At 49.5% G+C, this 21,347-nt stretch overlaps 2 protein-coding genes across 7 annotated transcripts in view; both read left to right on the forward strand.

Annotated features, from left to right (window-relative positions):
- ALDH1A3 (aldehyde dehydrogenase 1 family member A3) overlaps positions 1–6,259 on the forward strand; it is a 41,952-nt gene extending 35,693 nt beyond the window's left edge. For both annotated transcript variants that reach the window (XM_086364886.1, XM_086364887.1), the window contains one exon: positions 4,371–6,259. In XM_086364886.1, the coding sequence (XP_086221012.1) occupies positions 4,371–4,443 (73 nt within the window). In that variant the 3' untranslated portion in view covers positions 4,444–6,259. The remainder of the gene's footprint in view (positions 1–4,370) is intronic.
- A 1,967-nt stretch (positions 6,260–8,226) lies between these two features.
- LRRK1 (leucine rich repeat kinase 1) overlaps positions 8,227–21,347 on the forward strand; it is a 135,928-nt gene continuing 122,807 nt past the window's right edge. For 2 of the 5 annotated variants that reach the window (XM_086364888.1, XM_086364895.1), the window contains exons 1-2: positions 9,795–9,950; positions 14,538–14,790. In XM_086364888.1, coding sequence (XP_086221014.1) covers positions 14,691–14,790 — 100 coding nt within the window. In that variant the 5' untranslated portion in view covers positions 9,795–9,950; positions 14,538–14,690. Of the gene's footprint in view, positions 8,425–8,651; positions 9,238–9,794; positions 9,951–10,006; positions 10,256–14,537; positions 14,791–21,347 lie in introns of those variants that run through there. The other 3 variants (XM_086364892.1, XM_086364890.1, XM_086364889.1) reach the window with 3 other exon arrangements.

Raw genomic sequence — 21,347 nt, forward strand, 5'->3', positions numbered from 1 at the left:
CCCGGAGTCCACCCAAACTCATGTCCATTGAGTCGGTGATGCCATCCAACCATCTCATCCTCTGTCGTCCCCTTCTCCTCCTGCCCTCAATCTTTCCCAACATCAGGGTCTTTTCAAATGAGTCAGCTCTTTGCATCAGGTGGCCAAAATACTGGTTTCAGCTTCAACATCAGTCCTTCCAATGAACACCCAGGACTGACCTCCTTTAGGATGCACTGGTTGGATCTCCTTGCAGTCCGAGGGACTCTCAAGAGTCTTCTCCAACACCACAGTTCAAAAGCATCAATTCTGTGCTCAGCTTTCTTTATAGTCCAACTCTCACATCCATACATGACCACTGGAAAAACCATAGCCTTGACTAGACGGACCTTTGTTGACAAAATAACGTCTCTGCTTTTTAATATGCTGTCTAGGTTGGTCATAACTTTCCTTCCAAAGAATAAGAGTCTTTTAATTTCATGGCTGCAGTCACCATCTGATTTTGGAGCCCCAGAAACTACAGTCAGCCACTGTTTCCCCATCTATCTGCCATGAAGTGATGGGACCAGATGCCATGATCTTAGTTTTTTGAATGTTGAGCTTTAAGCCAACTTTTTCACTCTCCTCTTTCACTTTCATCAAGAGGCTCTTTAGTTCTTCTTCACTTTCTGTCATAAGGGTGGTGTCATCTGCATATCTGAGGTTATTGATATTTCTCCCGGCAATCTTGATTCCAGCTTTTGCTTCCTCCAGCCCAGCATTTCTCATGATGTACTCTGCATATAAGTTAAATAAGCAGGGTGACAATATATAGCCTTGATGTACTCCTTTTCCTATTTGGAATCAGTTTGTTGTTCCATGTCCAGTTCTAACTGTTGCTTCCTGACCTGCATATAGGTTTCTCAAGAGGCAGGTCACATGGTCTGGTATTCCTATCTCTTTCAGAATTTTCCACAGTTTATTGTGATCCACACAGTCAAAGGCTTTGGCATAGTCAATAAAGCAGAAATAGATGGGGTTTTTTTGGAACTCTCTTGCTTTTTCAATGATCCAGCAGATGTTGGCAATCTTATCTCTGGTTCCTCTGCCTTTTCTAAAACCAGCTTGAACATCTGGAATTTCATGGTTCATGTATTGCTGAAGCCTGGCTCAGAGAATTTTAAGCATTACTTTACTAGCATGTGAGATGAGTGCAATAGTGTGGTAGTTTGAGCATTCTTTGGCATTGCCTTTCTTTGGGATTGGAATGAAACTGACCTTTTCCAGTCCTGTGGCCACTGCTGAGTTTTCCCAATTTGCTGGCATATTGAGTGCAGCACTTTCACAGCATCATCTTTCAGGATTTGAAATAGCTCAATTGGAATTCTATCACCTCCACTAGCTTTGTTCATAGTGATGCTTCCTAAGGCCCACTTTGCTTTGCATTCCAGGATGTCTAGCTCTAGGTGAGTGATCAGACCATCATGGTTATCTGGGTCATTATGATCTTTCTTGTATAGTTCTTCTGTGTATTCTTGCCACCTCTTCTTAATATCTTCTGCTTCTGTTAGGTCCATACCATTTCTGTCCTTTATCGAGCCCATCTTTGCATGAAATGTTCCCTTGGTATCTCTGATTTTCTTGAAGAGATCTCTAGTCTTTCCCATTCTATTGTTTTCCTCTATTTCTTTGCATTGATCGCTGAGGAAGGCTTTCTTATCTCTCCATGCTGTTCTTTGGAACTCTGCATTCAAATGGGTGTATCTTTCCTTTTCTCTTTTGCTTTTTGCTTCTCTTCTTTTCACAGCTATTTGTAAGGCTTCCTCAGACAGCCATTTTGCTTTTTTGCATTTCTTTTCCATGGGGATGGTCTCAGTCCCTGTCTCCTGTACAATGTCATGAACGTCCGTCCATAGTTCATCCGGCACTCTATCAGATCTATCATATTTCAAGGTTTTGTACGTTTTCTATGCATACAATGGATGTAAACGTGCATGGCTTTTTTCTGTTTTCAAATTATTTGAGAGGAAAATACTTGTGCTGTTATGAATATGCTTTGGCTATGCTGTCTTTTTCATTGGTGGGCTCCCATGACTAACTTTGGTGCTTTTCCAAGGAGTTTTGCTGCCTCAAACCTGCTGATATTCTTCCTGTGCATCAGTCCTTATGCACTTGTGGGAAATTGTTTTCAGAAGAAATTCCCCAAATCAGGTATCCAGCATAGGAAAAATAGGCCCCTCACTCTTTTGGTTTGCATTTCTTTAATGGTAAGGGATTGAGCACCTTAATTACACCTATTGGTAATCTTTATTTTTTTTTCTGCAGACTGACTGCATATCTTTTGTTGATTTTTCCATTTTTTAAAAAAATTGGTTTGTAAGACTTCTTTGTGCTTTAAGGTAAACAGCACTCTTGTTTCTCACAGTGTTGTAAATGTAATTTTTTCCAGTTTATAATTTGCCTTTGGGCTTTTAATGGAGTTTTCTGCTCTGTAAAAGTTGGATTTAACATTCTATATATGGCTTCTATGTTTTATTGTGTTTAGAAAAGAATTAAAAAATAATTCACCCATTATCATGGGTCCTTGAATTTGGTTTTAGGACACTACCAAAGAATCTCAATGACACATTAGCAATAAAATAATAATATTCCTTTCTACCATTTACTTTTTACCTAGCACATAGTAGGCAAATTTGTTCTATTTGAATCAATTCTAACTATAAGGAGGTGATGGTATTCCCATTTTACAGATGATAATATTGAGGCTCAGTGAAGACAAAAAACTTGCCTAGACAGCATAGATCCAAGGCTGTAGTTATCCAACTTGAGCTGCATCAGAACCCAATGACTTGTTAATCCTCTGGCTGTTAAAACACAGATTTCTGGGTCCCACTCCTAGGTTCAATAGATGTATTAATTTTCTATTGCTGCTATAATAAATAATCACAAAATTTGGAGCTTAAACAACATGAATTTATTATCTTACGGCCCTGAAGGCTGAAAATCTGACATGCTCTCCCTTAGCTAAAATCAAGATGTCTGCAGGGCTACATTCCTTCCTGGAGACTCTAGGGAAAGAATCTATTTCCTTGCCTTCTCCAGCTTCCAGGGCCTCCCTCCCATATTCCTTGGCTGGCAGCCCCTTCCTTCATTTCAAAGCCAGTGGCGTTGCATTTCTCTAAGCTGTTCTGTAGTTTCACTGTCCTCTGAATCTCTTCTGTCTCCCTCTTCCTTCTTCAAGGGTCCTTGTGATTACTCTGGGTCCACCCAGATAATTCAGGATACACTCCCTATTTTAAAGTCAGCTAACTAGCAATTTTAATTCTGTCTGCAACCCTAATTCCCCTTCATCATATGATATGTTCGAAGCTTCAGTGACTTGTGATGAGGACACCTTGAGGCGGGCATTATTCTGCTTCCCACAGAAGGCCTGGGGGGCCTGAACCTCTGCATTTCTAGCAAGTTCTGAGGTGAGGCTGATCTGCTGGTCAGGGAGCCACACTTTGAAAAGCATTGGTTTAAGGGAAGAGATGGGATTCTGTCTTGCATGTTTCTAGCGGCAGAGACTCAGTAGCCCCCTCAACAGCTACCTCTTTTCCTAAACAGGTACACATTCTTATTTACATAATGGCAGAGCAAGGGTTGCAGAGACTTTTAAATTGATCCAAAGCCACCTCTCAATTCTTGGAAGGGGCCCTAAGCATGATTCATGGAGCCTGAGTCGGGTTACTGGGCTCTGCAGGACTTCAGGAAGGGACACATATCAGAAACATGGACTCAGAGGCCGTGGACTCCCTCGTGTCCACTCTGCTAACGTCCGTGTCCCTGCCCGGGCCTCATTCTTCTCACAGCTGGTCCCCAGCTGTGCTCCTCAAGACCAGCTCCAGGTCCTTCCTAGCCCTGCCTCTCACTGATGCTCTGGCCACAGCCCAGTCAATAGCTTTGGGCCTCTGTCTCTCTTGTCTCTTCCAGCAGCTCCAAATTGCCCACAGAAGTTATAAATCTGCAGAAGTTATCCATCTACTCCTCAGCTTGCCCATCCCTCACCACACAGGCTCTCTTCTTGCCCCCCTCCCCCACTGCCCATCCAGGGAATTCATCACTTTGTTTTAAATCCCCTTCATCCTTTGAAGGCAAATCCTTAGTCCTGAATATTTCAAAAGCATCACACACACACACACACACACACACACGCACACACAAAACTTGGCATTTAACCTTCAGTTACGCATCCAGATACTTAAACTTACTGATGGTCTTACAGCCCTTAGACTCTATTAAATCCTCATTTTTTGGCCTTTTGCTCAGACTCCAGACTGCCCAACAGAGTACTCGCCTTTGAAGCATTAGAACGAAGTTCATGCAGAGTGGCTAAGTGCCATTTTATATCTCACTCTTTTCTGTGATCACAGAGGTGAATATGCGCTGGCTGAATACACAGAAGTGAAAACTGTCACCATCAAACTTGATGACAAGGATTCCTGAAGGAGAAGCAGGTTCCTTCTTCAAACATCTGACAACTGAATGTGGCTGATCAAACTTACTGAAGAAAAATCTACATTCTGACCTTCCTGGGATAGTTTCTTCTGGAGACTTTAAATCTGCTGGATTTGAACGATTTTTGTTTTCCTCTTACATTCCTCTTTATTGACAGAAATGCTGTGTGTGAAATTGCAGTCCTGCCTGGGGTGGGACTAAGGGCCATCTCTGTTTTCTGCTTTCCCCCAGATCCTTGGGACGGTGAGGAGGTTCAGGGCACTGTCAACAGGAAGTGGTATTTGAAGTATCGAGCCATCACTTTAAAATGTTCTGTGGACTCTAACTCCAGTAAGGATTTGGAAAAAAAATTCCCTGTACGTTCTGCAAACAGGACTCTACCTGCGGGTTCCTCATGATTACCTGCCCACAGAACAAGCCCCACCGACTACTCAGTAGGAAGGAATAGCACTAAGTTTAAAAAAATTTTTTTTTTTAAAAAACAAGGTTGGGAGGATCTGATGTGGGGGACTTTGGGGAAGCAAGTACCATGGAAGGGTCATGAAGGCCCTGGTATGAATGGTCTTCAAGGACTGCATCTTGACATTGACCATGGGACTCAGCTTAAAACCAATACAGCCTTTGGAATATGACCAAATCAACAACTGTAAGAGCTTATCTAACGCATGTCATGGTCTACCTTAATCAAGGCAGGAAATGTCGCAAATGTCCCCATCACTGCTAAAGACCCAGTGCTCTGACAGTACAGATTCTAGGATCATTAAGTCCCAGATTTTACTAATTAAAGCCATAATGTGCTTTTCCCAGTTAGGCATTTCTACCACTTGCATTGATTTATGATAACCCTATATAGTTTTCCTTTTCTCCAGTTGGGTTATCAACATTTTAGATGAATAAGACATACACAATTGAAAAGACTGCTGTTGTAATACAGCTCTGGTTTTTTGAAGTCCTGTTTTGATATTAATTAGTGATAATTAACAAAGAACATCTGAACTTCAGGGAGGAACTGGGTCTGCTACTAGAGTGGCTTAAGCACTGCACTGACAGGTTGAAAAGTGTTCTCTTCCTCTTTGTGTACCCGAAGGATGTGCAATTCCAAGTTTCCGCTTGGAAAACTGAACGTGTCCCACGGAGCTTTAAAAAAACAAAACCAAACTGCAATTGTGTTATTCAGATACTTTTACTATTACTAACTTGTACTTTTCTAATGGTGCTTATGTTTGAGAATTAAGTTATGTTTGAGAATTAAGTTGGGGGGGAGAATAATAAAATGGAGGTCTATGTCAAAACCAGTGTTATGTATAGAGAAAGTCTTATGTGAAGTGAGGTTATCATTCCTGTTGGAAATATGCAATATGCAATTCACCTTCTCTCAATCAATTAACAACACATCACTTAGACTACCAGTAACTTGTTAAATCAGGATTTGACTTCATATGCTGAATTTTCAGGATTTTATCTCAAGTAACTAAAGACATTAACCTTGATAGTAATACATTAGAGGGTTCTTATTCTTTCATTGTACAATAATGCCTTTAATATGATGCTACATTATTTATAATTGGTAGAGTTAATGTATCTTTTTATAGTTGTAAGTAAACAGAGGTGATGTATTTAACCTTCTGTAATATACTGTATTTAGAAATGGAAATCTATCTAGTATTAGACTCCAGTTCTTTTAAGGTTTACTCCTGTGGTATGGTTTTAAAAAATCTATTGGCCTGGGAATTCTGACCCTAATTGCAGATTGTGTCCAACGATGCAATAACTATAAAATAAAATCAGATATTTGAAAAAAAAACTATGTTTTTTCATTTAAAGACCAGAAGACCCCTTTTAATTCTGTGACTGACCTTTCTCTTCCTTAGAACTTTGGTACAAAGTGACTTACAATAAAGTGGTTTCAATCACTTAAGGATAAAATTACATTTGCTCAACAATCAAGTCCTGTGTTTAAGGACTTGAGTGTGAAACTCACTTTTATGGTTTTGGGGGTGGATGAGGCAGCAAGCTTGGCCTCAAAGGCTCTGCATCTTAGTTGGTGAAGTTAAAGCTGTCATTTGAGCTTACTGAGTCCCTTTTTATCATAAAGCGATGAGGATGTGAGTGTGGAAAATGTGGGGAAGATTGCTTGGGGACTTAGGGAAACACTGTATCCTGCAACTGTGTGCGCAAGCATTCATTTTTGTCACTTTTTTCTATGAGGATCTCTGTGTTTGTGTTTAAATTATCCAGAGTTTCTAAGGCTTCAGACCAGTAAGCCTCAATCACTGAGTCGTACACTGACACTGAGGTTAGAGGAAGAATATTTCTGTACTTGGTTAGGTCCACCGTGTTCAACCATGCCTCTCGTTTTGAGTCCATTTCATTTCGGTCATGTAGAGGCGAAGTTCCACCCCTTCAGAGAAAACTTGAGGGAGCCTTGGATAAGATCCATCTTAATTTATGCCCTTGTGTATGTTTGAATGCATTTAGAAACCTTCCATTTCCCAACCAAAATGTGAGCAGGAAATTCAAGGAAAACAGCATTTCCTTTGTTTGTCACTACCATGACAGGAACCATTCTGAGGACATACACTGTGGCTGTGGTGTGTGTGTGTGCATGTGTGTGTACAGTGCCTTTTGGGGTGGGGACAGTAAGTTGGCACATTCTCTAAAAGTGGACCCTTTGAAACACCCAAGCTTCTCCCAATGGCAGGCTGAGCCCTTTTGAAGTTCTTGCTCCTAGCCTGTCTTGAGCTTGAAGGTTGATAATAAGGGACATTTTTAAAGTGTCCCAGAAGAAATATCAGTGGAAACTGAATACCCAGCTGAAGGGAGGTGACTAGAAACTGAGGGCCTATTATACAGAGTGAAGTAAGTCAGAAAGAGAAAAACAAATACATATTAATGCATATATATGAAGTCTAGAAGGATGGTGGGAAGGATGCTGGGCAAGGTTGAAGGCAGGAGGAGAAGGGGACGACAGAGGATGAGATGGTTGGATGGCATCACCAACTCGATGGGCATGAGTTTGAGCAGACTCTGGAAGATGGTGAAGGATGGGAAAGCTTGCTGTGCTGCAGTCCATGGGCTCACAAAGATTCAGACACAACTGAGAGACTGAACGACAACAAAAAGTATGGTGCTGATGAACCTGTTTGTAGGGCAGCAGTGGAGACGCATAGAGAACAGACTTGCGGACACAGCTGGAAGAGGAGAGAATTGAGAGTAGCATTGAAACATATACTTCACATACGTAAAATGAATAGCCAGTGGGAATTTGCTATATGACTCAGGAAGCTCAGACCCTTTGGTCTGTGACAACCTAGAGGGGTGGGAATGGCTGGGAGATCGGAGGGAGGGGATGTGTGTGTGTATACAGCTGATTCATGTTGGTGTGTGGCAGAAACCAACCCAATGTTGTAAAGCAATTATCCTCCAATTAAAAAAAAAAGAAACTACCACACCTTCAGAAGGCAGAAAGGGTAGCTCAGGGAGGTAGCTTCCAATTGACCCTACCGTGAAAGTGAAAGTCGCTTGGTCCTGACCGACTCTTTGCAACCGCATGGACTGTACAGTCCATGGAATTCTCCAGGCCAGAATACTGGGGTGGGTAGCTGCTCCCTTCTCCAGGGGATCTTCCCAACCCAGCAATGGAACCCAGGTCTCCTGCATTGCAGGCGGATTCTTTACCGTCTGAGTCACCAGGGAAACCCCTCCCTGCCTCCATTACTTAGGATAAAACTTAGAAAGTGAAAGTGAAAGTCACTCAGTCCTGTCCGACTCGTTTTCTCCAGGCCAGAATACTGGAGTGGGTAGCCGTTCCCTTCTCCAGGGGATCTTCCCCACCCAGGGATAGAACTCGGGAATCCTGCGCTGCAGGTGGATTCTTTACCAGCATTCCAACATGAGACGTTGGTCAGTGGGGGTTAAGAAGCATAAAGAAATCTTAACTGACCTGTAACAATCGCCTCATGCAAACCTGTAAGTAACGCATGCCAAGGATAAGGTTAAATGCTGGGATACAACTAGCTCGAAACAGGCCACCCATGTGACAAGTTCTTTCTACCTTGGACACATTTTTAAGCGGATGGCAAGCTCATTTAAAACTGGCTTGTCCTCCCCCCGTGGGCCGCGTCTGCCCTCTGGTCTGCCGGTCACCCGGCGCGCGCTTCCTTGCGGTCCCGCTAGATGGCAGGACCGGGCACCTCGGGGTGGGGGTGGGCGCCGCGCCGCTATCGCCAGGCTCACTCGGCACCGTGGACGCCACGCCTTGCAAATTATTAGGGACTTTTCGGTAGCGCCCATATCGCCGCCTTTTGCTTACTGGAATTAGAACCGCGGTGGTGAAGGCAGGATTGCAGAACTGCACCCTTCCTTTTGGAGGGGTGTGTGGTGCGGGAGAGCCGGCGGGGCAGCCTCTTGGGCGCAAAACTCAGCTGCCCCGTGGTCCCCTCTTCGAACAGGGACCCAAGTAACTCGTCCGTGGTGACCGCTCAGAGTGTCTGCGAGGTCGTGGAGGCGGGAGCTGGCTGCTGCTGTCCGGCTTTTGTGAAATGGCAGTGAGGGTGCTGGCGATTTGTCTCTGAGCCTTGGGATTAAACCCTGGGAATGTTCCAGTCATAGCCGTACACGGGAGGAACCCGGGGCGCGCAGGTCCCGCCAGGATGCAGAACCATCCGCTTTTTCCGAAGAAGTCTTCTCTTTCCCAGGTGGGCACGTGGAGCCCAGTCTAAAGCCTGCCCGCCCGCCTGGACGTACGTCATTATGATCTGTCTTTGGATAATGGCCTTACTTGTAGGTACATCTTTTTATTAGGTTGAAATATAAATTGCCTACACTCCAGCAGGTTTATCTACCACTGCCACCCCCAAAATAAATCCAGACAATTTAAAATGATTCACCAGTGATATCTTTGTCTGTAACCATAACTCAGTAAATCCATGTGGTGGAAGGGGTGAGGTTTGCAAACTATTGAAGTTTTACATTTCATACGTCTAGTCTGCTGTATGAAGAGTTGTACACAAACGAATATTCCTGTCTTTTGAGTATTTACTGCCTCCATAGACGAGTCCGGAGTTCACCAGCGGATCTCGCTGCTGAGCGGAACAGAGGGGCAGGGAAAGCTGGGCTGCTCAGCTCGCCGCTGAGACTGCCCTGCCGGAGGGCAGGGGACCCAGACCTGGAGGAGACCGGCGCTGGGGGCGCCTGCGAACCCCGTGGCCTCCGGGGTCTCGGTGAGGGAAGCCGGCGGGCGAGCGCAGGGGCTTCCCGCGCGCGCTCTGCGGAGGCCTCTCGGCGGCCGCCCCTCGCCCCGCGCGCCCCGCGCGCCGCCCGCCCCGCTCAGGATTGAGGAAGTGAGTCTGGCCCGGCCCGGCCCCCGGCGCGCGGCCGGAGCCTCCGCGGAGGAGGGCAGAGGGGTGGCCCGGCCCCGAGCGCCGCCGTCCTCCCGGTCCCGCGCAGCCCGCGCCCCAGGCGCCCGCGGCCCTGCCCGCCGCCACCGCCCGCAGGTAAGCGCTGCCCCGCCGCGGCCGGCGCGGAGTCCCGGCCCCGCCGCCCAGGCCCCGCGCGGGAAGCGTCTCCCCCGCCTTCTCCGGCGCACAGGCCCTGCGTCTCCCGCCGCGCCCTCGGGCTGGAGTGTTTGGGGGGGACGCCCGGGCGGGGCACCCCGACCCCGCAGGCCGGAGCCCGGGCCGGGGGAGCGGGCGAAAGCCACAAAAGGAAGAGGCGCCGAGGCGTCCACACGATTCCTCCGCCCTTAGAGAAGCCCCTGCCTTCGAGCGGGAGCGGCCGCGCGGGCGCGCGTGTGCGCGGGGTGAGTGTGAGTGCAGGGCGGCGCGGGGGCGCGGCCCGGGACGGCCTGGCGGCGCGGGGCGCCCGGGCGCCGTCGCCCCCCGCCGAGTCCGGGATGGAACCCGCCGTCTCCCGGCGGCCTCTGAGGGCGACCTTCTGCGGCGGGGCCGCGAGGGATGAGTGCGATCGCGGCCGGGGAAGGCCGGGGACCCCAGGGGGACGGTGGCGACAGAGGCTCTGGGATCTCTGCGGTCCGCTCACCCTGCCCGTCCACCTTGAGAAGCCGGGGAGTTTTTCTCCCACAAGCATCGGAGATGTAAGGAAATAGAGCGTGCAGTTACGTGTTTAGCGAGCTTTTCACCAAATGCACTGTCTTTAGAGTTTGCCATTCACTCCCATTGTATCCAGATTGCCTGGGCGTTAAAGGGGCAGATGGCAACCCAATCCAGTGTTCTTGCCTGGAGAATCCCAAGGATGGAGGAGCCTGGTAGGCTACAGTCCACGGGGTCGCAAAGAGTAGGACACAACTGAGCGACTTCACTTAAAGGGGCAACTAGAATATGCACGATTTTGAAAAATGCTAAATTCAACTTCTTTTGTGGTCTGATTTAGTTATCCTTGTGAATGTCCTAAAAGAATAAACAATTAAATTGAAAACATACAAACCTCACACCCAGTTTGTCCCTACAGAAGGTTTGTGGGCCTGCCAAACCTCTCCCTCTGCAGGCTTCCACACCTCAGGGATCGGCCCTAGTAGACTCAGATGAAACCTTGAGACATAAAAACCTGGGAGCTGTCTTCCCTCCCGTGTCCTCATCCCTTGAGTTCAGTTATTGGCAAGGACTGTTGAGTCGGCCTCTCAAAGGTAGTGTTCAGGTCCAGCCCCTTCTCCCTCGCCAGCATCTCTTTCCTACAATTGCAGCTCTCCTCTCCCCCATTCTCTATTTGGGAACCGGAGTATAGCCGGAGTAATTTATTGTTTAAAAAGGTAAATTAGAGAGTGTCAGTCCTCTACTCGGAATCCTCAATAGTTTCCTCTTATGCTTGGCATGAAATCCCAAAGACCTCCTTCCCCTCACATCCCCCAGTTGATCTGGCCTCTGCCATCTCAGACCCCCTGGCTCACGCTGTCACCCTCTCCAAACCCAGCCTCATTCTCTCATCCGTCTGTGTGCTTCTTTTTAGTTACCACTGTCTGTGTTCCTACTTTATCTGTTTAATTACTCCTTTAATTCCTCCTGGAGGTCTCTTCTGCTGCTCCAGGTGTCAGAGACCCTACCTACCTTGCTCACTGCTTCTCCTTTACTCCCAGAGCTGTCCGGGAGGCACCAAACACATACAAGTAGAAAGACTGAGTGGTGAATTGACAGCCTTAGCTTGTTCGTGGCTTAGGCTCTTGAAGGGCTTCTGTTCTCATCTGGGATTGAGAAGTACACATTTCTCCAATTTGTAGCTCTGTAATATTTTGATGTCCACAAATACATTAAACACATTTCGTAGGCAAGCCAAAATTCGTCAAGGGATGCCAACAGTGTCAAAAGGGTGTCTCAGAGATGTGCCAACCATCTCAACTAGGCTTTTGATTCAAAAAAGAGCTGGATGATAAGTATGTTTCTAACGTGCTTCACTTACAAGTGTCTTCCTGCTCTTTGGCACTGACGGCCCTCTTCAAACTTCTTAAAACGACAAGTGAGCAGAGTTAGGATGTTCCTTCCGTGGCAGAAAGTGTATAGTAAGTACTTAACAGTGTCTTCCTCACCAATGGTAAGTTTCATTAACTGTTGAAGCTCACTCCCTATGAAAAGGACCCAATAAAAATATTTGTAGAAGGAATATCAGGTTCCTTTTTTTCTTTTTCATCTTTGATGAGATTTTTTTAATTATTAAAATAATTATTATTGCAGGACACTTCTTGAAGCCCTCTTTAGGATATATATACTATTATGAAAAGAAAACATGTAACTTGAAACCATTATTTGTTTCATTGATCTGAACCCAAAAGAAGCAGGAAGAAGCTAAGATCTGTTAGAGGGCAAATACAGGGCAAAACTTGAGTTACTTCATTTTAAGACTGCTACCCTAAAGTCTAAACCAAAAACCAAGTTACAATTGAAAAATTGCTCCAGTCGCAAAATCCTCCATTGGTAAAATGATTTTCAAAAGGAAACTGAAAATAAAAAGGGGAACAAAACGGCTGGGCGAGGATTGGCCTAAAATATTCTTAAGACGTTTTTAACTTAAAAACGTTATATGGTAAGATATTTCTGATTCAGAAGAAACATCTAGCTTTTGGATTTTTGAGGTGTTGTTGGGTATAGTTGGTAGCTGATTTTGAGAGGTGCTTGAAAGCAGGTAATAGCTGGACACTTTGGTTTCTGACATTGCTGTGTGATTTGGAGCTTCTGTTTTAGAACAGGTATTCTGTTTTGCTGCTTCTCCTTGTCACCTCTCAAGTTGATTTTCCTGATCAGGTTTTGCATTTTATAAAGCTTTGATTGTCTCCAAAATTGTGTTCCTTCTTTCCTTCTTGGACTTTTCAGGCTCCCAGACTTCAAACATAGATTTCCCCAGTCATGGTTTCTCTGAACCTTTTACTCTCTAGCTCAAGAAGATGCAGGCGCACAGAAGCCTCAGGGCAAGGCCTCTGGTTGGGGCTTTCCCAGCCCCACCTCTCCCTGCTTGTAAGAATACAGATCACCTGGGCCAGGGGCCTGATTTTTTCAGGCCCTAAGATGCGAGAACTCTGGTGCTCTCACAGCCTTGTTCCACAGCTTGTTCAGTGCCTACCTTCTAGAACCTGTTTACTGGGGCAACAGTGGGTTGGCCCTCGATTTTTGGAGCTTGTTTTTTTTTAATTTTCAGCCATATAGCATGTGGGGTCTAAGTTCCCCAACCAGGGGTCGAACCCATGCCCCCTGCATTGAAAGCATGGAGTCTTAACCGCTGGACTGCCAGAGAAGTCTCCTTCTGAGCTTGTTAATCAGAGGGCAGGTAGGAGACCCTGCTGGCTTCCCAGTTCTACCATTATTATTGTTGCAAGGAAGAACCATCTCCAGTTCTGTGAAAAGTGACTTCAGAAACTTGACCTTGGTAGAAATCTCACACCAATGCTGAAGGGTTGCCTGGGGAGGAGGGTGCATGTCTGTTTTTAATAGATGATATTGTCTTAGGCATCATATATATTACCTTGTTTATTTTTTGTGTGTGGGGGGCTTTACCATCACCCTCCATTTCAGAGTTGTCTGTCTCAGAGAATAGCTGCTGATGACACCATACTTTTTATATCTGTACTATAGACTCCATGGGAGTGCTGAGTGGGACACATGCGTTTCATGTGGTCATCCCTTCCCACCGTGCAGCTCACCCCAGGTCCTGCAGAGCCGGGCCTGGATCTTGCCCTCCGGGTGCTTCTGGTCATTTAATCAGCAGGCTGGGTTGTCGTGTCAGGGACCCCAAGCTCAGTGGGAGCCCCGCATGTGAGAGCAGTGTCTTGCCTCATCACAGACTCCTTAGTCTTAGGAGATGTGTCTTAATCCAACTCAGAATTTCTCTGGGTACTTCTCAGCTGTGGATGGCTGCCCTGTGTGTTGCAGGATGTTCAGCAGTGTCCCTCCGGGCTGCTACCTGCTAAATGCCTGTAAGCACTCCCACCCCGCATTATAACAACCGAACATGCCTCTGGACGTTGCCAGATACCCCCAGGGTGGTGGGGACTGGTGGAACATGGGGGGTCCTTTCCGCCACCCCCCAGGACTCACTCTCACTTGGCTTCATAGCCAGCGCCTTCCAGACCCTTCTCTTTGGGACTGTTGCCTGCTTACCGCTTTGTCATTATGTCCCTAGTTCCAGGCTTCTGGAAGGGTCTGTTCTGGGCAAAGGGAAGCCTTGGCTCTGTTGACGTGCGTCTGCCTCACCCCAACTGGAGGGTGAAAACCCCGAAGGCAGGAACCTCATTTCACTGTCTCAGTGTCCCTTTGCTGGTGACAGTGAGTGCGTGTTGATGTAACAGTGATTGAGCCCTTAACAGTAGGTGTTCTGCGATTGTCTGGGGTTTCTGAACTCTTCTCAGGCAGACAGAAGCCCAGCTGCCAGGTGTGGTGGGAGAGCTCTGTCTCTTCACTGCCCACATGTGACCCGCGGTGGCTCGAGAGATGGAATCTAAAGAGAAGTGTTGCAAAAATGGGGGAGGGAGATGACCAGTGCACATTGCCATGGCCTTGTAAATATAAGTGTTTGTGCAAGGGTTCGGGAAGGGACTTGATAGTTAAGAAAAGCCTTCTGACTTGATGTTTTTTCACCATCAGGAGAAGACAGTTTTCTGCTCAGCCATGACGGTGGGTCTGTGATATGTTCCACCCTGGACTCTAAGCCATGACCTAGTCTACCCCTCGGGCAGCAGCAGCGGCGGCTGTGACCACGGCGGAACTGACTTGGGAGAGCAGCTACCCTGAGGGTTGATGGCTGGAATGTCTCGGCTACCGCCCAGCATGTACTGGTGTGTGGGGCCAGCAGGGTCAGCTGTGTGTCCAGGACGCGCCATGGAGACCCAGGAGAACGGTACGGGCAGGGCTGGTCGTGTCTGCTTTGCATGCTCTGTGCACAAACCAGGGGTTCTCAACCAAAACACATAAAGTGCCAGTTATTTGATGAGTTGTGCAGTTTTTCATTATAAAACATATTGTGGGAGTCTCACTTAAATTCTACACATTGAAGATGTCATGGGACAAAATTTACGTGGACTTAAAATGTATGTGGATCTTAAGAATCAAGGCATCATTTCGTACTGGTTAAAAGGATTTTTTGAAATGGGGATTTGGTTTTGTGTTCTCAGTATAAATCTACTACATGTTTATTACACAAAAAATTGAAAAAAGAAAAAAGAAGTAGAAAAATGTGTGAAATGATTGACCTAATTCTTACTCTCCTGCTGGATGTTTTGGGGCATTTGGGTTTCTTCTAGTTGCTGACTCAGACCTAAATCATTCCATGTCCACCTTTTTATACATGGTTTTGAGATTATTTCTTTAAGATTGATCTACAGAAGCAGGACAATTAGGTTTGAAGATTTTTAAGCCTCTTTATGTATTGCTGGGTTGTCCACCAGAGATGCGTCACTTTTATCCTTAATAGTATAGTATTGATATTGTTAACAATAAATATTTGTTAAACCCTAAGTACATACCAGGCACTGGTTTCAGTGCCTTAGGAAATAACCTTGTTTAATCCTCACAGCAACTTATAAATGGTACTTGTATCCCCATTTTATACCTGAGGAACATGAGAGTAAGAGAGATGTAGAAACTTGGTCGATGTCAACAACTTGGAATGGGCAGAACCGCCAATTGAACCTTCCTTAACCCTTAATCGTCAAAGTGTAGGCCGTCCTGCGGGCCGTCCTACGGGCTTTGAGAAGACCTGTATGTTTGCACCTCCGTCAAGTTAGTGATTCAGTGTGATACCTGACTCCGCAGACATTATGTTCAGTTACTGGAGTAATTTTTCTCCATCGAAAATGCCCAAAGTCTGACTAAGGTGGTGTTTCTGCAAGGTTTTTTTTACACATAAATTAGATTATGAAATGAGAAAAGAATTTGCTTCTTGACATTGTCCAGCACTAAATGTTCCCAGAGTGTTTGACTAGCATCTTTTGAAAAGTTTTGTGTGTGCGTGTGTGTGTGTTTTTCAGATGTTTGACTTTTTTCAGTTGCTTGTTAAGAAGGCCCTGCCTTACTACCATGAGATCAAGGTCCCCTGTCTGTGGCATGCTAGTCCTGATTGGGGTAGAGCTTCTCTCCAGGCTCCCTCAGCAGTCCCTCAGTATCCCATCTTCTCCCCTCAGCAATCCTGAGGAATGGGGCTGGGGCAGGGACTTTGGGTCCCTTTGTGGCTCGTTGGGTGGGTGACTGTGTCATCTGAGAAAGCCCCAGCAGGGACTCTGCCCCATCCTCATCCTGGGCACAAGGCGGTGGTCTGAGTAAGCACATCTCTACCCTGGCCCCAGAAACGCTGGGCAGAGCCTGGAACTGCCCACCCAGCCCCCCTGGAGCGGTGTCCTGTGGGGAGGTACAGGCGTGGGAGTTTTGAAAAGTTCTTGCCTCCCCACCGCGGCGATCCTGATGTGCAGCTGGGGGTGAGAAGCACCTGGTCTGGATGATTCGGCTCAGCGCGTTGGCGTTGCTTTTCTCACAGTGCGGTGTATACTCCAGTCCCCTGAGGACCTTGGTGAGCTGTAGATTCTCATCCCCTGGCTGTGGGACACCCCCGTCTCTAACAAGTGTCTCTAACAGGCTCGCAGGCCATGCCAACGGTCCACCAACGAAGTGGCAAGGCTGAGACCTTGGCTTTTCCAAGGTGCCCAGGGATCTAATTGACTCACAGAGGTCCTGGGGACCTGGGACAGAGAGGAACCGGCCTTGCCTCGGGGCCTGAGGTGGGTGATGTCCAGAAAGTGTTCGTGCACACCAAGAGGCCAAAGGTTGATACTCCCAGCCCCTGTTTCTCTCCCTTGAGGTCTGGGTCTGAACTGTGCTGCTCCTACGGCTGGGCCCCACTCCCGGACCGCCGTGGGCCCCCTCTCTGACCTCCATGGCCCCCCTCTTTGACTGCCATGGTCCCCCCTCCCAGACCACCATAGTCCCCCTCTCTGACTTCCGTGGCCCTCCTTCCCCGACCGCCGTGGCCCTCCCTCCCAGACCGCCATGGCCCCCACTCCCAGACCGCCATGGCCCCCCCTCCCCGACCACTGTGGTCCCCCCCGCCGATCGCCATGGTCCCCCTCTCTGACCTCCGTGGCCCCCCCTCTCTGACTGCTGTGGTCCCCCCTCCCAGACCGCCGTGGTCCCCCTCTCTGACCTTCGTGGCCCCCCTCTCTGACCGCCATGGTCCCCCCTCCCAGACCGCCGTGGTCCCCCTCTCTGACCTTCGTGGCCCCCCTCTCTGACCGCCATGGTCCCCCCTCCCAGACCGCCATGGTCTCCCTCTCAGACCTCCGTAGCCCCCCTCTCTGACCACCGTGGTCCCCCCTCCCAGACTGCCATGGCCCCCCCTCCCCGACCACTGTGGTCCCCCCTGCCGATCGCCATGGTCCCCCTCTCTGACCTCCGTAGCCCCCCTCTCTGACCGCTGTGGTCCCCCCTCCCAGACCGCCATGGCCCCCCCTCCCCGACCACTGTGGTCCCCCGCCCCCCGATCGCCATGGTCTCCCTCTCTGACCTCCGTGGCCCCCCCTCTCTGACTGCTGTGGTCCCCCCTCCCAGACCGTCGTGGTCCCCCTCTCTGACCTTCATGGCCCCCTGCCTCTGACTGCCATGGTCCCCCTCCCTCATGGCCGTGGCCCCCCCTCCACGACTGCTATGATCCCTGAGCAGCACAGAGCAGGCCCAGAAAAGTCTTCTCTCCTCAGGGCGCGGTTCGCCAGTGGAATCTCAGGGCTCCACTGAGGACGCCCCAGTTCGGATGGGCTTCAGGACACGCGCAAGGTTTGACCAGCCTGTTGGAAATTGTGCATCCTGTCCTGGTGCTGTTCTCATGCCTACACTGGGGGGTCCCATAGTGGGGACCCAGGTCTTGTGAACCCTGGTGCTGAGGGATGTGTTTATGCAGTGAACAAAACACGTAAGCCATAGAGTTGAAGAAGAGAGCAAAGTGACTTAAAATACACTGGAAAATTCTCTCCTACGGCTCAGCATTGTGGGAATTATGAAGGACAAATGCATGTCCATTCTCCAAGAGTCAAAAGGTCCCATAATGGCAGGCAGCTGAAAAGCTGTGTGGAGGCCCTGCCCCAGGACCCAGGGGGAAGAAATGTGCCCTGTTCCACTGGCAACAGGCTGCTTCTGTGGCTTGGCCATCAGGCGTGGGGCCCCTCCTGGCCTCCTCCTCTACCACTCAGCTGGCCTGAGGGCAGTGCCTGAGGGCAGTGAGTGAAGACAGTGCCTGAGGGCAGTGAGTGAGGGCAGTGAGTGAGGGCGGTCAGTGAGGGCAGTACCTGAGGGCGGTCAGTGAGGGCAGTGCGTGAGGGCAGTGAGTGAGGACAGTGCGTGAGGGCAGTGCCTGAGGGCAGTGAGTGAGGACAGTGCCTGAGGACAGTGCCTGAGGGCAGTGAGTGAGGGCAGTGAGTGAGGACAGTGAGTGAGGGCAGTGCCTGAGGGCAGTGAGTGAGGACAGTGCCTGAGGACAGTGCCTGAGGACAGTGCCTGAGGGCAGTGAGTGAGGGCAGTGAGTGAGGACAGTGCCTGAGGACAGTGAGTGAGGGCAGTGCCTGAGGGCGGTCAGTGAGGGCAGTGCGTGAGGGCAGTGAGTGAGGACAGTGAGTGAGGGCAGTGCCTGAGGGCAGTGAGTGAGGACAGTGCCTGAGGACAGTGCCTGAGGGCAGTGCCTGAGGGTAGTGAGTGAGGGCAGTGAGTGAGGACAGTGCCTGAGGGCAGTGAGTGAGGGCAGTGCCTGAGGGCGGTCAGTGAGGGCAGTGCCTGAGGGCAGTGAGTGAGGGCAGTGCCTGAGGGCAGTGCGTGAGGGCAGTGAGTGAGGACAGTGAGTAAGGACAGTGAGTGAGGACAGTGCCTGAGGGCAGTGCGTGAGGACAGTGAGTGAGGGCAGTGAGTGAGGGCGGTGCCTGAGGGCAGTCAGTGAGGGCAGTGCCTGAGGGCAGTGCGTGAGGGCAGTGACTGAGGGCAGTGCGTGAGGACAGTGACTGAGGGCAGTGAGTGAGGACAGTGCCTGAGGGCAGTGACTGAGGGCAGTGCGTGAGGACAGTGACTGAGGGCAGTGACTGAGGGCAGTGACTGAGGGCAGTGCCTGAGGGCAGTGACTGAGGGCAGTGCGTGAGGACAGTGAGTGAGGGCAGTGCGTGAGGACAGTGCCTGAGGACAGTGCCTGAGGACAGTGAGTGAGGGCAGTGACTGAGGGCAGTGCCTGAGGGCAGTGACTGAGGGCAGTGACTGAGGGCAGTGCCTGAGGGCAGTGAGTGAGGGCAGTGCCTGAGGGCAGTGCGTGAGGGCAGTGAGTGAGGGCAGTGCGTGAGGACAGTGCCTGAGGGCAGTGAGTGAGGACAGTGCCTGAGGGCAGTGACTGAGGGCAGTGCGTGAGGACAGTGACTGAGGGCAGTGACTGAGGGCAGTGCCTGAGGGCAGTGACTGAGGGCAGTGCCTGAGGGCAGTGCGTGAGGGCAGTGAGTGAGGGCAGTGCGTGAGGACAGTGCCTGAGGACAGTGCCTGAGGACAGTGAGTGAGGGCAGTGACTGAGGGCAGTGCCTGAGGGCAGTGACTGAGGGCAGTGCGTGAGGACAGTGACTGAGGGCAGTGACTGAAGGCAGTGAGTGAGGGCAGTGCCTGAGGGCAGTGCCTGAGGGCAGTGCCTGAGGGCAGTGCCTGAGGGCAGTGAGTGAGGGCAGTGCCTGAGGGCAGTGAGTGAGGGCAGTGAGTGAGGGCAGTGAGTGAGGACAGTGCCTGAGGACAGTGCCTGAGGACAGTGAGTGAGGGCAGTGAGTGAGGACAGTGCCTGAGGGCAGTGACCGAGGGCAGTGACTGAGGACAGTGACCGAGGGCAGTGACTGAGGGCCGTGACTGAGGGCAGTGGAGAACACTGTCTGCTTTCCTGCTGGGTCCGGGGGAGGACAGTGTCACCACGGGGACTTGTGTGGATGCTGGGATCACAGAGTCCATTACCTTGGACTCTGGATAAGGAGCCACTACTAATTCTGTGCGTGCTGGAGTGATGGGCACCCCCACTCCTGTCTTGCTTAGAGCCCCACAGGTGGTTAAATCTGTGTTTCCTCTTATTGAGTGAGCAGGTTTGGGGAGGCACTCCTGGGACTCACTCAGTGTGAGAAGGGCTCAAGAGGGGGCCCAAGGGCTGCCTGTGGGGCTCATTAGGCCAGTTTTTAGTTCTGGGTTTCCTCAGCTGCTTGGCTCAATGTCTCTGAACCCGGATCCAGACAGACGCAGAATCTCAGTCGGATATACCCGTCAGCGTTTATTCTTGGCCCACTAACTCATGGGAGTCCTGGGGCCCTGCTGCATCCTGTACTCTGCAGCTCTGCTCCGCATGGCTCTTCTCCTCAGAGCCCAGCAGGCTGGCGTGGTGCCTTCTTCCCTGCCGGTTGCAGAGGTGCAAGCAGTGAAAGTAGAAGCAAGCTGTGTCTCTTAAGGCTTTGGCTCAGACTGACACGCTGTTGCCGCCATGCTCCACCCTTGGCGGAAACAAGTCATGTAAAGAAGCCCAAGTGAAGAGCTGCCTCCATGAGGAGGCTGCTGCCAGGCTATGGATGCAGGCAGAGGGCAAAAATTGGTGTCTGTCATTCCATCTACCAAATAGGGGGTGGTGGGCTCAATTCTTTAAAAAATATATCTTATCCATATATTTATATTTATTTAAGCAGCCAGCAGGGCTTCCCTTGTGGTTCAGCTGATACAGAATCCACCTGCAATGCAGGAGACCTGGGTTTGATCCCTGGGTTGGGAAGATTCCCCTGGAGAAGGGAAAGGCTACCCACTCCAGTATTCTGGCCTGGAGAATTCCATGGTCTATAGTTCATGGGGTCGCAAAGAGTTGGACACGACTGAGCAACTTCCACAAGCAGCCGGCAGAGCCCTTTTCTCCCGTGAACCTTGACAGGAAGCCCCAGCCCCGCTAACAGCTAGCAGCGGGGTCGCTTCGATGGGCAGTTGTGGAGGGGTGGGAGTGGTGAATCTCACCGATGAAATGATCTTCGCCTTGAACCCAGAGCTCTGGGGGCCCTATTTTAAAACATTGCATGTTGGATTTCATTTCCGCAAAGCAGAAATATGTGCACCGAGACCACAGCCTGGGAGCAGGTGACACTCAAAGAGTAGTACAGTCCTCGGGGATTATAGCTTTTACTTATCTGTAGAGCTTATGTTTTCTACAATGAGCACGTGTTCTTTTGTTCTTGTTTTGCATTACTTTTGCAGCCAGGAGAATAATATTGCAATTTACTTAAAAAATTGTTGCTGAAGTACAGAAATTTTGTGATTAGGATCCAACCTGCATACCTCCTCCGTCACTGGGTGCTGACTTCCAAGGTTAAATTTGCTTTAACTGGCCTCTCTCTCATTCACTTCTTTCTGAATTAAATGGGACAGTATTTGGCTTCAGGA

This window comes from Bos grunniens, chromosome 21 (assembly GCF_055505025.1).
Source record: "Bos grunniens cultivar Pamir isolate PY7600 chromosome 21, Bosgru_T2T1.0, whole genome shotgun sequence".
Taxonomy (NCBI): Eukaryota; Metazoa; Chordata; class Mammalia; order Artiodactyla; family Bovidae; genus Bos; species Bos grunniens.